Source organism: Semicossyphus pulcher, unplaced genomic scaffold (assembly GCF_022749685.1).
Source record: "Semicossyphus pulcher isolate SPU_LCO1_2020_fin unplaced genomic scaffold, fSemPul1.0.p SCAF_19, whole genome shotgun sequence".
NCBI lineage: Eukaryota > Metazoa > Chordata > Actinopteri > Labriformes > Labridae > Semicossyphus > Semicossyphus pulcher.
The window spans coordinates 932600-947951 of record NW_027211692.1 but is presented as its reverse complement, the minus strand read 5'-3'; the positions used below and the strand labels follow the sequence as shown (position 1 = coordinate 947951).

The 15352-nt window shown below is 45.5% G+C and overlaps 1 protein-coding gene across 1 annotated transcript in view; it reads left to right on the top strand.

Annotated features, from left to right (window-relative positions):
• The window catches only part of col4a3 (collagen, type IV, alpha 3), a 35185-nt gene extending 22241 nt beyond the window's left edge, over window positions 1–12944 (top strand). Inside the window, exons 28-52 of the mRNA XM_069668120.1 lie at window positions 35–139; window positions 229–323; window positions 722–872; window positions 1526–1639; window positions 1769–1936; window positions 2352–2441; window positions 2525–2659; window positions 2770–2868; window positions 3047–3136; window positions 3457–3596; window positions 4011–4137; window positions 4426–4506; window positions 4647–4748; window positions 4849–4896; window positions 4990–5175; window positions 5999–6129; window positions 6623–6695; window positions 6876–6947; window positions 7081–7206; window positions 7291–7389; window positions 7833–8045; window positions 9091–9268; window positions 9360–9474; window positions 9798–9970; window positions 10921–12944. Coding sequence (XP_069524221.1) covers window positions 35–139; window positions 229–323; window positions 722–872; window positions 1526–1639; window positions 1769–1936; window positions 2352–2441; window positions 2525–2659; window positions 2770–2868; window positions 3047–3136; window positions 3457–3596; window positions 4011–4137; window positions 4426–4506; window positions 4647–4748; window positions 4849–4896; window positions 4990–5175; window positions 5999–6129; window positions 6623–6695; window positions 6876–6947; window positions 7081–7206; window positions 7291–7389; window positions 7833–8045; window positions 9091–9268; window positions 9360–9474; window positions 9798–9970; window positions 10921–11002 — 2993 coding nt within the window. The 3' untranslated portion in view covers window positions 11003–12944. The remainder of the gene's footprint in view (window positions 1–34; window positions 140–228; window positions 324–721; window positions 873–1525; window positions 1640–1768; window positions 1937–2351; window positions 2442–2524; window positions 2660–2769; window positions 2869–3046; window positions 3137–3456; window positions 3597–4010; window positions 4138–4425; window positions 4507–4646; window positions 4749–4848; window positions 4897–4989; window positions 5176–5998; window positions 6130–6622; window positions 6696–6875; window positions 6948–7080; window positions 7207–7290; window positions 7390–7832; window positions 8046–9090; window positions 9269–9359; window positions 9475–9797; window positions 9971–10920) is intronic.
• Window positions 12945–15352: the final 2408 nt, after the last annotated feature.

The window sequence follows — 15352 nt, the reverse complement described above, 5'->3', positions numbered from 1 at the left end:
TTGAAGGCTCACCTGTAGTCTCTGCTGCTCTCAGGTGTGACAGGACTTCCAGGTTATCCAGGATCTGTTAGTCCAAGGGGAGAAAAAGGAGATAAAGGATTTTCAGTCCAGGGGCCTCCAGGCTTCCCAGGGGTCAAAGGTCAGGTCAACGAGCAGTGTTGAATAAAGCAGCAGAGGGTTAAAATGGACTGAGGGTGATTCATAAGACGATTACTTTTTTTCTAACAGGAAACAAGGGCGTCCCTGGAGCTCCAGGTTCACCAAGTTTGGGTATCAAGGGACGGGCGGGGCCATCAGGCCCCCCAGGGATGCCGGGCTCCAAGGTAATGTAAAGTCATTAAAAGTTCTGAAACCCTACTTTTGACAAATTTGTTATTTGTATTACAGATTTGAGATTCCACATGTTTGACAGCAGCTCAGATCTGCACCCCGTCTGTCTGATGGGCTGCTCCTGATGCTGGTTTGTTACTCAGACACGTCAGGTTCAAGAAGGCCGTTGTTCCTTATTGGCTTTTAAAGACTAATAGGTACCAAAGTGTTGGAATCGTTTCAGCCAGCAGCTGTCAAACAGTTCGATCTAGATGTTCACGTGAACACTGTTTACATGTTGGACTATTCCAAACCGCACACAGGTGGAGCATAAATCTGTTGGACGTGAACAGAGGTCGTCTGCTTCATCCAGGGTGGTTTACAATCTTCATGAGGATTTCTGTGCTCACAGGGGGACAGGGGTGTCGGCTTCCCAGGTCAGCAGGGTCGCTCAGGCCCCCAAGGAGAAGATGGCTCTGTGGGGCCCCAAGGAGACCCTGGACCCCAAGGGTCAGATGGAGCTCCAGGAGCTCCAGGACAAGAAGGGCCACCAGGACCTAAAGGTGACCAATTTAAGATGAATGAACCTGGATTTGGGGGGAAAGGAAACTAATCCACCAGTGCTCAAGGCTTTAATGGACTCTGTCCACGTGGAGACGATAACTGACTCTTCATCTCCTCCGTTATTTTTTGGAGGGTTTTTTGGGTGGATATGAAACCACTGCTTTATGCTGTCACTGATGCAGAGTAAGCACTTCCTCGCTGCAAACGTGAACACTGTCGGAAAAGCAGAAGAGAAAAATGAAACAAAACTAACTACCTATAGTCTCAATTAGTGTATGAGCTGGTAAATGCATCAATAATTCTCATTGGTTAGACGTTTCTGGAGTGGTAGTGAGAAATTGAACACAGTCCAGGTCAGACCTCCAAAAATTCAGCAGCTGGTTTCTAGGAACTGTTCATTCAGTTCATCCACATCCCAGCACGCAGAGCTCAGCACACTTCAGGAACCTTCTAGCTCAAACCAGTACTCCTTGTAGTAAAGTCAGATCACGTTCTTAACCCACAAACTGCCAAATGAGTCTCTGTAAGGCTGCTTACTTTGTTCAGGTCTCCCCAAACAAATCTAACTGAAGGAGAAAACCAAACGTATTATTCAACCAGACTAAACAACACTGGTTTGAAAACACCCAAAGTAAACTGAAGTGTCTCTCAGGTCGTAGTGGTCTGGATGGTGTACCCGGCCCTGTCGGTTTTGTTGGAGGGTGTTTACCTGGAGATCCTGGTCCTGAAGGAGAGCGAGGGCTGATGGGGGTCATCGGATTCACAGGTACCAACCTTAGAAGCTGGTTACAGTAGAGTTCTGATATACACCTTCCAACCTTACTCTGTGAGAAACCGCTAAGTGATCAATCAGACCTCACCTGTCTCTCAGTCTCACTGCTATCTTCTGTTGCAGGTGCTCGGGGCCCAAAGGGTGTGAAGGGTGACCTTGGGCTGCCAGGTGTAGGAGCCATTGGGCCTCAGGGGTCATATGGGGCTCCAGGGTTTAATGGAGCATCAGGGCCAGTAGGAGGAGTTGGACTGAAGGGCCTTAGTGGGGCCAATGGGGAGCCGGGAAGCCCAGGTAAGGAGGAATGGCCACACTTGCTGCTCATCCTCTCTGTGTACATTTATTATTATATTTTTGGTCAGATTCAAACATTAAGACTAAAATACCTGATCAAATGTTTGATGCATACTTCGGTGACTTTTCATCCAGCGCCATCTTTAGGCAAACTTTTTAATGTGTCCAGCAGTTTGGTTTATGACAAAATACCTGCAGAACTCATGACATTCATATCAGCCTCAGCTGTACTCTGCATTAACTGCCTATTAGCAATTATTAGCATGCTAATACCCTAAAAATGTGAACAATATTTATCCTACCAGAGCCGCCAGCATTGCTTTAGACTTTTTGTGGATTATTAAACCAACTTGTGAATTTAAGTCGATGCATCGTCATCACAAGTTTAGTATCATCCACATTTGTCTGTTTTTAGGTTTCAGGGGGGATGTGGGGCCTGTAGGAGCCCCCGGGAGACCAGGGGATGATGGGAAACCAGGAGAGTCAGGTCAACCAGGACAGAAAGGTTTGATGTGTTAATCAATCACTCAGTCAGTCAAACAATTACTCAATTCTGTCTGTAACCGTCTATGACCTGTCTGTATTTAGGTCAGATGGGTGTGGATGGGGTCAAGGGTCCTCAGGGGCCTCTGGGGCCTCAGGGAGACCGAGGAGAAACAGGACCAAAAGGAATCCAGACAGCTGTGGTGATGTATGGAGATCCTGGAGATCCTGGAGATGCTGGTACTGCAGGAGTACTGTTCAGTATTTCATTCACAGTAGATCCATCGTGTTCCTCAGAGTTCTATTCTGAGTTCTATTGTCAATTTATACTTCTTCTGTCTCACCCTCAGGGCCCGCGGGTCTCACTGGCACTAAAGGAGAGAGGGGCCCCACAGGGCCACAGGGCCCGGATGGTAGCAGCGGTAGATCTGGAAATCCTGGACCACAAGGTGAACTAAGCTACCCTGAGCACTGCAGTACCTTCTCTTCCTGAGTGACACTGAGAACCTAAACGTGACACTTTTACATGACAGACAAAGTTGTGTTGCATGGGGGCAAGTTCTTATTAGCATCATGTTTTATGATTTATAATCAATATTATGATATTATAATCGGTCTAATTGTCAGGGGTTCCTGGAGACCCTGGCGGTAACGGACAGAACGGCCCTCCTGGTCCTTGTGGACTCAACGGTAACCCAGGAGAGATGGGGAGGCCAGGTAACGTTTCCGCTGATGCAAACTGTGTCAGTACAAACATTTCAAACAGGAAAATGAAGTACGTTTTTTTCTTTGTCATCACAAACACTGTCTGTATCTGTAGGGATTGATTGGGTGAGATCAGTTTCAGTGATATTGAATTAACTCTGATCCACTTGTTCGAGATTATTAACTTTGAACAAGTCATTAAATAGATGGAACGTTACGCAGCAACACTTTAGCTTAAAAAGTAATAACTTTAGATGCTCTGAGGAAGACGTTCGCTGCCTGGTAGGATCTCTGTCTCTTCTCTTCTAAGATCTCCTGGTGTTTGTGTCCAGGTTGTAAAGGGGAGAAAGGTTATGCAGGGCCTTGTGGACCACCTGGCTTAAATGGACAACCAGGATCAGGAGGGCCAAAGGGTTCTAAAGGAGAACCAAGCCCACCTGGACCAGGATCTAAAGGATTCCCAGGAGAAAAGGTATCACACACAAATAGAACTAACCCTAACCTATCTTTACTCCTAATCTGTTATCCTTGTATGCAGATGATGTTCTGCTTTATCTTGCCATTGTTAAGTTGTTTATACTTACATCTACTATTATATATACATTTTTCACACCATATAGCTAACTTCTATTGAGAGAGAATGTTTAAAAGGAACAATCCCTTTAACGTAGTTCATATTTTTATTTTTAGATTTCCATGATTTAAATTTTGGATTAAATGCTTTGTTTTTTAAACCTGAGACAAATCCTTGAAGAACATGAAATATAATAGTAATACACAACTTTTAAAAGTGTTCTACTTGTCTCCTGTATCTTTAGTTATATTTTGGTATAGGTTTAAAAGCCACGTGGCTTAATTTGAAGAACATATCTTGTCTTCCTCTCAGGGGAATGCAGGATGTCCTGGTCCTCAGGGTTCAAAGGGGAAACCAGGGGACTTGGGGAATTTTGGTCCTCCAGGAGAATGTGGCCTCTGTGGCCCCAGAGGACTGTCTGGACCCGCAGGATGCAGAGGTCTGATTCATTAGTACCTTGTATACCTGCTGTTACAGTCTGTAGTCTGTACTGTGATAGAAACATATAGTTGTATTGGAACTTTAATCTAAAGTCAGAGGTATCATGAATGTTACAAAAGTTAAATTTTTCTCATATAATTTAATTTATTAAATATAAACAACAGGAATGTTGACATCTGGATGGAGTCGGCATGCACATAATAAATAAACTTCCACTCAATACATGAAAGCCTCTGTTTACTTGTCTGTCTCTCTCTCTGCCTGTCTGTCTGCCTGTCTGTCTCAGGCCCTCCTGGGGCTTCAGGTGAAAAGGGTTGTGATGGTCCTGCTGGGACAAATGGCCCCCCAGGACCCACCGGCCTCACAGGTACATCAACCAGTGTTACAGTGTTAATATACTGATGTAAAGAGTTTAATGTGTTGTCTGTGGTGTCGGTCTGCTAACATGAAGCTCGAACAACAGGCTGATAACCGCCCTGTCTTTGTGTTTACTATCTTCATTTTCAGGAAACAAGGGGGCACCTGGAGATCCTGGTCCAGCTGGTCTCAGAGGAAGCCAGGGACAGGACGGGATACCCGGACCTCCTGGAGAGAAAGGAGCCATGGGAGGTAAGAGACTAGACTAGATGGTTCTGCAGTGACAAGGCTGAACTGACTGTCAACAGTTCAAATATCAGGTTCAGATTCAGTTCTGATTCTCCTTTCCCAGCTCCTGGAATCGGGCCTTGCGGCCCAGATGGAAAGAAAGGTCCACCTGGTGAGTCCTCAGGTGTGATTCTGTGCTCAGTTTTCACCCAGAACTGAAGAAGAATAAATAAAACACACTTTGCACCTCCTCTGGTCTCCTCAGGTTGTGCTGGGGAACAGGGTCCTTCTGGTCCCTGTGGTCCTCCTGGCCCCCGAGGACTTGGGGGAGACCCAGGTTGCACTGGTCCTCCAGGACCCCCTGGTCCTCCTGGTTGTGCTGGCAAGGAGGGAGTTTGCACTGAAGGAGGAAAAGGAGAAAGTGGATTCCCCGGAGGACGAGGACAAAAAGGTGATGGGACACATTGAGTTTAGAGGCCCCATCTCTACACCTCCCTTTGGTCCTAACCCTGATTTTAGGCCTGAATGGGTAGTGGCCCATGTGGGGCTCCATGCGGGGCTCGATACAGGGCTCCATAAAGGGCTCCATACGGGGCTCCATGCGGGGCTCCATACAGGGCTCCATACGAGGCTCCATGTGGGGCTCCATGTGGGGTTCCATGCGGGGCTCCATGCGGGGCTCTGTACAGGGCTCCATGCGGGGCTCCATACGGGGCTCCATACGGGGCTCCATGCGGGGCTCCATACGGGGCTCCATACGAGGCTCCATACGAGGCTCCATGTGGGGTTCCATGCGGGGCTCCATGCGGGGCTCCATACGGGGCTCCATACGAGGCTCCATACGAGGCTCCATGCAGGGTTCCATGCGGGGCTCCATGCGGGGCTCCGTACAGGGCTCCCTACGGGGCTCCATACAGGGCTCTGTACAGGGCTCCATACGGGGCTCCATTGAGGGCTCCATGCGAGGCTCTGTACAGGGCTCCATGCGGGGCTCCATGCGGGGCTCCATACGGGGCTCCATACGGGGCTCCATACGGGGCTCCATACGAGGCTCCATGTGGGGCTCCATGCGGGGCTCCATACAGTGCTCCATAAAGGGCTCCATACGGGGCCCATCTGAAAAGAAAGTAGGCCACTTGGGACCCATCCCGTGCCTATGTTCGCTGTCTAAATGGTTATGTATTCTTGTCTCTTACTAGGCATAATAAATCAGATATGATCTGCATGCAATACAAAACAAAATTTTGTGAATATAATCAAATCTGGATCTGTAGGTTCGCAGGGCTGCCGGGGTCCTCCAGGTCCTCCAGGTCCTGGTTTTAAAGGAGAAAAGGGAAATAAAGGAGCAACAGGTAACCCAGGACCACCAGGTTTCCTTGGTGAGCCTGGACAACAAGGCAGGCGGGTCAGTACATCACAGAGTTACAATGTACAACACTTGACGACTTGTTGATTGCTGCGTGTATGATGGTTAGTTCAGATCCGACACAATATTTGTGTAACACACACAAACACAAACAAACTATCAGATCAAGGCAGCAGCAGAGCGGCAGCTCCTGTGTTCTGTGAGCTTAAATTAGTCTTTTTATGAATGGAGTCTGGTGTGTTTGCAGAGAGCAGAGTTTGTTTGTGGTTAAAAAAATAATGTTCCTCTGTAACAAAAAGGTCTATCTCTGTTGTCACACACTTAGAATAACAATCTGAGCCTGTCAGTGGAAACAAAAAGAACTTTTAGTGGACATGTTTTATTCAGGTGCATTAGCCTTCAAGGATTGCATTACAGCACCGTTTACTGGAGCATTTACAAAACTTTTTGTACCTGTAAAACTGTAAGAATCAGAGCCCAAAACAGGTGAAAAACAGGTCCCACCTTTCTGTACTGTTGTTTCTGTTGACAGGGTGAAGACAGACCGGCAGGCCCACCTGGACAGAAAGGCCTGATGGGATACACCGGTATCTCAGGACCTGTCGGTAAGAACACCAGTCAGATAACCAGTATACTGAGCAGTACAAGAAAGTGGTGCACTCTGCCAACAACATGTGCATTCATCAGGCAGTCCACAGTCATCATCCTGCTGGAAACCTGTTCACCTGTTATTGGACAGTTTAACTTCGTGTATCGGAGCTTCATCTGTTGACTTCCTGTTTCAGGTCTAAAGGGAGAGGAAGGACTGCCAGGTGACCCTGGCTCACCAGGACCTCCAGGACCACCTGGGAGGAGAGGTAACACAGTGATATAACACAGTGGGCAGGAAACTGTCCAATCAAAGTACTGTGTAGTCAGTACCAATCTGACAGTGTATTTCCTGTACTGTATGGTAGTACTGAATGTAGCACTGAATACTGCCCCCTGCAGGCCAGAAGGGGAGGGACGTAACCCAGGAGGTGGTGCTGTTGCCAGGAGACCCAGGCTTACCTGGAGAACAGGGACACCCAGGACAAAGAGGACCCCCAGGATCCAGAGGGACATGTGGAGGTCCAGGTGAGTCTGCATCCAGCCACAGAGTGAATTCAGTTTCAGATACAAACACAGTTATCCAGGTTTTAAAGCAGTAATTCGTTGCAGGTCTTAAAGGCATCCGGGGCGGGGCGGGTAAAAGAGGAGCAGGTGGTCGTGCTGGACTGAAAGGGGATCAGGGAGAACCAGGATTCCGTGGACTAAAAGGTGAGAAACCTCTTCTCTTGTACATGATCCTGTTTACACTGTTTACACTGACTTCCCTCTTGAAGTCGCAATGTCGTCTGTCTGTCGATGACATCTTTACGTTACGTTACGAGCATTAAACAGACGACAAACGCAAGGGCTGCTGAAAAATGTTTTTTTCTATAACAGCTACAACCGACAGGAAGCTGTGACTTTCACCTTGTTGTACATTCATTGATGAACACATTATGTTTCCTGTAGCGTAAATGTGGTGAAAACTTGCAGGCAGCATTAGAGAACTCTTTAAGTGCAGAGGGTCGTCCTCATGTGTTTGATGTGGACATAATTGGACATGATTGAGTGAAAGTGGACCCTGAAGCAGCAGAGCTCAGAGTATCAAAGGAAACCTTCAGGATTAAACGGATCCTGGTTCAGGACGATAAGCGCTGACTCTGTGTCCACAGGAATCGCAGGTTTTCGAGGCCCGGTGGGTGCTAAGGGAGCTCGAGGCTGGCCGGGTACCACCAGGGAACCTCCAGAGCAGGACGGCTTCCTGTTCACCAGACACAGCCAGGAACTCTTTATCCCAGAATGCCCTGCAGGATCCACTCGTGTGTACAGCGGATACTCACTGCTGTTCATCAACGGGAACAACCGAGCTCACGGCCAAGACCTGGGTAACATGAGACATGGGTGAAAGTGACTAAGTACATTTACTGAAGTACTGATGTTCTGTTTTCAGGTACTTTACTTTAAGATAAGATAAGACAGTTCTTTATTGATCCCCAGAGGGAGAATTCGGTTGGTTTGGTTGAAGTCCTGGTTTTACCTGAGTAGATTTATTTGAATCTGACTTTGTACTCCAAGACATTTACATTGGACACTTAGAGTTACTGATTACTGTTAATGTTTTGTATATATTCAGAATTGATATACTGAATTTCCCCTCTGGCAATTAAAAAATAATTATTTGAATTATCTTATTTTCCTGTCACTAATTAACTAATAATATTAATAATTAATTTATATAGAACCTCTTGAAACATTGCAAAGTGCTCCCCGTGTACAAAAGTAACTTCAACAGCTTCACAGCTAGAAGGTTCCTGGTTCAAATCCCGGTTCAGACGTAGTGGGCCTTTCTGTGTTCGTTTGCATGTTCTCCCCGGGCATGTGTGGGTTCCCTCCGGGTACTCCGGCTTCCTCCCACAGTCCAAAGACGTGCTCGTTGGTTCACTGGTGACTCTAAGTTACCCGTAGGTGTGCGTGTGAGCGTGAAAGGTTGTCTATCTCTGTGTGTCAGCCCTGTGATTGACAGGTGACCTGTCCAGGTGAAACCCCGCCTCTCGCCCAATGACAGGTATAGATAATGATCGATTCTGCATATTAAGTACTTCTCTTTTAATAGTGTTGAACTTTGATTTAAGTACATGGCACTAAAAATATCCTGAAGGCAGGACTTCAGACCAAAAGCGTAGCATGAACTCAGCCTGTTTACAACCCTGCCTCCTGCTGTAGTTCTCTCAGCATCCTCTCAGCCTGTTTATTGTCATTAAATCTCAGTAACATCTGTTTGTTGTGGCTTCATAGCGCTGTAGTGAGACAGATCTCAGCCCACCTGTGACTTGCTAGATACAGTGAAACTGCCACTCAGCGGAGACAGACGGACAGGCGCTCCACAGCTGAAACCAAATCCATATGTCTGTCCTCTCTCTCTCTCTTCAGGTACATTAGGTAGCTGTCTCCCTCGTTTTACCACCATGCCCTTCCTGTTCTGTAACACTGACAGCACCTGTCGCTACGCCTCACGCAACGACTACTCCTACTGGCTGTCCACCGATGAACTACTGCCAAGCAGCATGCCCTTCATCTCCGGGGACTCACTGAAGAACTACATCAGCCGGTAACACACACACACACACACACACACACTAACACACACACCAAAGTAAGTACATGAAGGTGTAGTGTGCGTGTGTTTCTCATGTTTAAAGGTGTACTGTATGTGAGGCCAGAGCCAACGTGATCGCCATCCACAGTCAGACCAGTTTGATTCCAAACTGTCCGTCGGGCTGGGACCCTCTCTGGTTCGGATACTCCTTCGTCATGGTGAGCTAATGCTGTTAGCTTGGGCTTGTTTTAACTGTTCTTACTATCAATGGAATTAAGGAGGATGGTGCTGCAAGTACAAACAGACTGATCTTCCTTATTGGTGAAGTTGACTACCTATGTCAATTGTCCATTTAATTTGGAAGTCTGCAGGAAGTCTTGGTGGTTGCAGCCGTGCAGAAGAAAGTTAGAAGGAGCAAAGATCTTAGAGTGTCTTCATAAATGGATGATGAGCTCCATGGCATTAAACTAATAGATTATCTCCATCCACTACATTCATGTTGTGACCTTTGACCCCTGCTGTTGGTGCTATTGGTCTGTAGGAAACAGGAGTGGGGGCGGAGGGGTCGGGTCAGCCTCTGGCCTCTCCTGGATCCTGCCTGGAGAACTTCCGGAAGATTCCCTTCATTGAGTGTCACGGCCGAGGAACCTGCAACTACTACACCGACTCCTACAGCTACTGGCTCGCTGCTCTCAACCCCAGCGACATGTTCAGGTACAGTACACCTGTCAGGACACGTTCAAGTACTCGACAGGTATCTGAACACTTTTAACAACCTGTTCTGGGAGAATACACCTTTAAGGACACGTTCGAGTACTGCCAGCTCTGCACAGGGTCTTATATTACAAATAAAAGCTGAATACAAGACATTTTTCATGTCGCCTTGATTGTGACCTGTCAATCACAGGTAGCCCCGCCCTAAACCCTCCCCTCTTTCTGCTCTGTGTGACTCTCAATGGGAGCATCAGTGACTAAATGAACATCATGCTGTGTTGAAGAAGACTTGAAACTAGAGACTGAGACCATAAACTCATTAGGAACATGTTTACTGAGGGAGTAAATCAGGAGAGGAGGAGGAGCATGTTCTCATAGACTTCTATACAATCACACTTCTTTGAGTCGCCCCCTGCTGGACATGCATGTTTGAGACACTTTTGTCTTGGCTCATTGGTTACTAGCTGAAAAAGTCAGGAGTCAGGACCAGTTAGCTGACGTTTAGCGCTCAAGACAGTGTTTTACAATATTAACTAGCTTGCAAGCTAACAAAACAGTCAAAGTTTTCCCCATAATATCCATGCTGTGAGATGTTGAACCTAGTTTTCCCCTGACATTGGGCACATTTACTGTTTTGTGTTGATCTCTTGTTGTGAGTGCCGATTGTTTGTTGATGTTGATGCTAAGCTAATGTTAGCCCTGTTGCCGCTTTACTGGAGGTGTAGAGAGGAATCATTTGGACCTTCCTGGAAAAAACAATAGAAATCAGTCGCCAGTTACACTCCACGTCACACATCATGTACAGAAAGAGATTAATAAGAATATGTAAAGCAACTTAATTGCATGAAAACTCCTTCAAAATAAAATGATGGATGATGTGCCTGATCGTCTGAGTCTGTACTCTCTCTCTCCTGAAATAACATGTCTGTGGATTGTCTCTCGCCCCGCAGTAAACCGAGGCCTCAGACGGATACCGGAGCGTTTCCAGGAAGTCTGATCAGCCGCTGTCGAGTCTGTATGAAGCAGCTGTAAACGCCGCTGACACCACTGATACTGTAACTGTACATATTTATACTACTGATGACGGTGCTACTTCACTCCAGCAGTGTTTCAACAGAGCATGAAGAGAACTACTTTATAATAATGAGCAGTGATGGGTTGCATCATCGACCAATCAGAGGGCAGACTGTCCAGCTTTAGAGCAGAGCTCCTGCTTATTCAATATATATATATGCAAAAGAAAGAATCCTCGTTCCTGATTGGCTGCCACATCAAACACAGTGAAGAATTAATGAATATTTAATTAACCTTCAGAGTTCTTCTCTTCCTGTCTGTTCTTCTGCTGGTGTGAGAGTCGTACTATTACTACTGAAACAACTACTCCATCTGCAGTTACGACTTTTACTACTACTGGATACGAGTAGCAATAACTGACATACTTTAACGGCTACATTAAAATTCCTGCTCTGAAAACAGTAGTAGCAGTTAAATGTACATGAGTATGCAAAGTCAAAGTACTGATTCTGAAGATCAGAGGAAAACTGCTTAACCAACACAGTTTAGAGAGTACTTTATACTTCAATGTATCAGCTAACAGGTCAAAGTCCTGCAGGAAAGAGTGAAGTCCTCAGTGACACAGCTGTACTTCAGCATAATACATCTGCTTATTTACTACACAGCTACTACTAATACAACTAGTAACATTCCTACAAGCACTAATACTGACAGGACAATGATTAAGTGTAGTACAATGTAGGGATGCACAATATTATCGGCATATTATCGGCATCGGCAGATATGTAATTTTTCTGCTGATAAAACAACGTTGTCTCCCTCACTGCTGTGTTTCGGGTGGATGCTGCATTCAGGTGCGCTAAGAAACATGGGTGATCAGACGCGTGACCTTTTGTATAACACCTCTTCTGTCAAGCGTGAATAAGGGTGCAAGATATGTCTGCAGTATGGCCGTTTGTGGTCACTACAATAAGAGCAGGCGTGATATCAACTCCACTACAGGGAAGACTTGATGTTGTCTGCAGTTAGGTGGAAACAAACATGTGCCGAATATATCGGTATGGAAATCAGCAAAAAGGGTTGGAAAATATCGGCATATCGGATATCAGCAACAAATCCAATATGGTGCATCCCTAATACAATGTGCACTTACCATCTTCATTGCTGCTCGTACAGTAGCACTAACACATGCCCAGTTTATTTTTTCAGTCAAACAAAACAGTTTTGATATTCGAGAAAGTTTTAATATTATAAAAGTATAACCAGTTAGTATGACTGTGCGTACTGCTACTGCAAATCTTATTATAACTGTGTACAAGAACTCCTGCTAATACTGTAAGCCCTGCTGCTACATGTAGTCTTGGATGTGCTGATGCTACTGCTACTTCCTCCTCTGTAAACTCTACGGTCATAAATACTACTGCTAGTACTATTCACTGATGTCATGTTCACAAATACTGCTGCAACCACTGTAAGTACATCTGACTACAGCTGCTGTAGCACTACTACTATCACTGCTATTAGGACTGGAGCTGCAGTACCTTCTGCTGCCAGAGGGGGGCAGAGCTGGAACACCTCAGAAGAAGAAGAAGAAGAAGCTGCAATTCTTCTAACAGCCACCAGATGGAGCTCAAACAAAACTCATTTCATTTCTGCATAGTACCAGAGTCTGTACCTCTCTGATTGGTTGATTCTCACAGCAATGCACTCTGGGTCTCGTAGTTGTTCCGGAAATGCAGGAACACTTTCTCTATACTGTGTATTAAACGGTGCAGACGAACAGATGTTTACCCTGTTCACCCCATGTCACTAAATTCCTATCATGTAAAAGGCTTTAGAAGCGTGTACATATTCTGACCCTGTAAGTGATCCACTGGTGCTGAGTGGACATCGGCAGAACACTGTTTGTTTTGTGAATATGATTCTTGTTGGATTTAATAAACATGTTTTACAGAAGTCACTTCCTGTGGTTGCTGTGCATAAAGAGAGGTCATTAACCATGTCTGACGTTACATCAGGTTAAACATGCATGACGATCATGTGTGTCTGTAAACTACAGGTGAAGCACACTGTTCACTGTAATCATTCCTCCTGATCATACAGGACAAAGGATTATTTCTAATGTTCATTTATTTAAAGGAGGAAAACATTTTTAAATGTCTCCAGTAGATGTGTTCATCCTGCAGCAGGGAAACAGGCTGTAATGGCTGCAACATAATCCTTGATGGGTCAAAGGTCGTCCACTAAAAGTTCTTGTTGTTTCCACTGACAGGCTCAGATTGTTCTTCTAAGTGTGTGACAACATGACAGAAAGGATCCCTACAGAGATAGACCTTTTAGTTACAGAGGAAGATGATTGTTTTAACCACACACAGACGTTACATCGCTCTCTGCACACACACCAGACTCCATTCAGAAAAACAGTGATTTTAGCTCACAGGACACAGGAGCTGCTGCTCTGCTGCTGCCTTGATCAGTTAGTTTGTTTGTGATATTGGGAGAGTTTTAAATGGTTAGTATTGATTCAAAAAAGTTAGTGTGTTATTTACACAAACTAAGTAAACACTGAAAGCAGAGGCAGACCAGCAGCTCCTGTGTTCTGTGAGCTAAAATCACTGTTTTTATCAATGGAGTCTGGTGGAGAGTGATGTAACAGCTGAAATCTTCTGGGGACATTCCAAACTTTTTCTGCCTTTTAGCCATGTGGGCCTGAAATGTGTTAAAAGGTGCCCCTGGTAATAAATACATGAATGAACCTTTAAAATTAAATTCAAAGTAAAAGTTCTAATTTGACTTTAAAAGTGTTTCCTGTTTGTCGCTTCACTCGGTGACTCAGTGTGGAAACAAACAACGTACCTATCACAGGGCGGAAGTGTGATGTCATCACTTTCCCATCATGCCCCGGTGTGTGCATGTGTGTTTGTGTTCGTGCCAGCTGCTCCACAGCAACGGCCGCTCACTGTTAATGTGTAACCGCGGCAACCAGCTGCTGCTAATGTGTTGTTTATTAGCATCCGGAAGAAAGTGATGAAGAAGAATCTTCTTTTTCTTTCAGACTCAGGACGGAAAACTTGGACAGAGGAGGCTTCTTCCCACCTCCTGGAAGTCCACCTCACCTGCTGAAAGTCTCTCTCACTGTCGTCCTCTCTACATAACATAAAACACCACTTCCTGTTTTGGCTCTGAATCTTGAGCTGCAGAATCGCCCAATAACACATTTATAGACAACATTTACATAAATAAATGACTTTTAGAACGACATGAGTGTTGATGAATGAATTCCTGTCAGGTCACAGAGGTCAGAGGTCACAGAGTCCTGACAGATGGGCAGAGAGAGCTGCAGTGTTTGTGTACATGATGATCTGTCTCTGGCGTCAGTCTTTGTACTTCACATCAGTTTTTCCATTCGACGCTTCTTTAAACTTGTGCTGCTCCTTTGATTTGACAGGTTGAGTTACTTTACAGATTTACATGAATTTTATCAATTTGTTAAAATGAGCTCCGCCTTTATCAGCTGCAACATTAGAGTGAAGAAATCATTAATTATGATACAAAAACATAACGGGACATTCTGCATGACATGAGTATTTTAGCATCGTCGTTTTGATATGTTTACTGGAGTATCTGTTCAGGTACGTGCGTTCTTCTTCCAGCACAGACACACACAGTGAAGGTCGGAAATTTCAGCCTCGCTTTTTAAGATGGACGACAACAAGGCTCTCACTATCAACACGTTACTATGTTTATATCCCCTAAAAGTTCGCAGGGCAGGCACTCTGACCGGCTGAGGCACACGCTGAGAAAGAAGAAGAGGAAGAGGAGAGAGAGGAAGTAGGAGAAGAAGAAGGAGGAGAAGAGGACAAAAGGAGATCTCTTGACGCAGTGACTCCTGGAGCCTCTTGAACACGATTAGTGACGGACATCCCACTTGTGGATTTAAAACCTGGTGAATATATTTTAAAATGATGCCGCTCTGCTCTCAGTGAAAACTCTTTTCTGTCTCTTATTAGTAATCAAGAGGTTTTGATCAAGTTTTCAAGGACGTTTGGAAACAACTGGATTTGTCTTGTGTTGCTTGTATTAGAGGTGCTTGAAGTGTCACCTGATTAAAGATGGCTGCAGGAGTGACATCATCAAATGGACATGAGCATCATCGTTCTGGGCAGTGACTTCACTTAGACATCACTTTCACCTTAAACTGGTCTCATGGTGCTTTTGGACACAACCTCTGCCGGAGGCAAACGGAGCAGTGGGTTCTCCTCCTGAATCAAAGAGCACTGACTGAGGCAGACTGAGCTCACCTGGTGTGTTTCAGGTGTGCTTGTTGCTCCTCCCACCGCTCAGAGGGATCCTGGCTGACATGAAAGA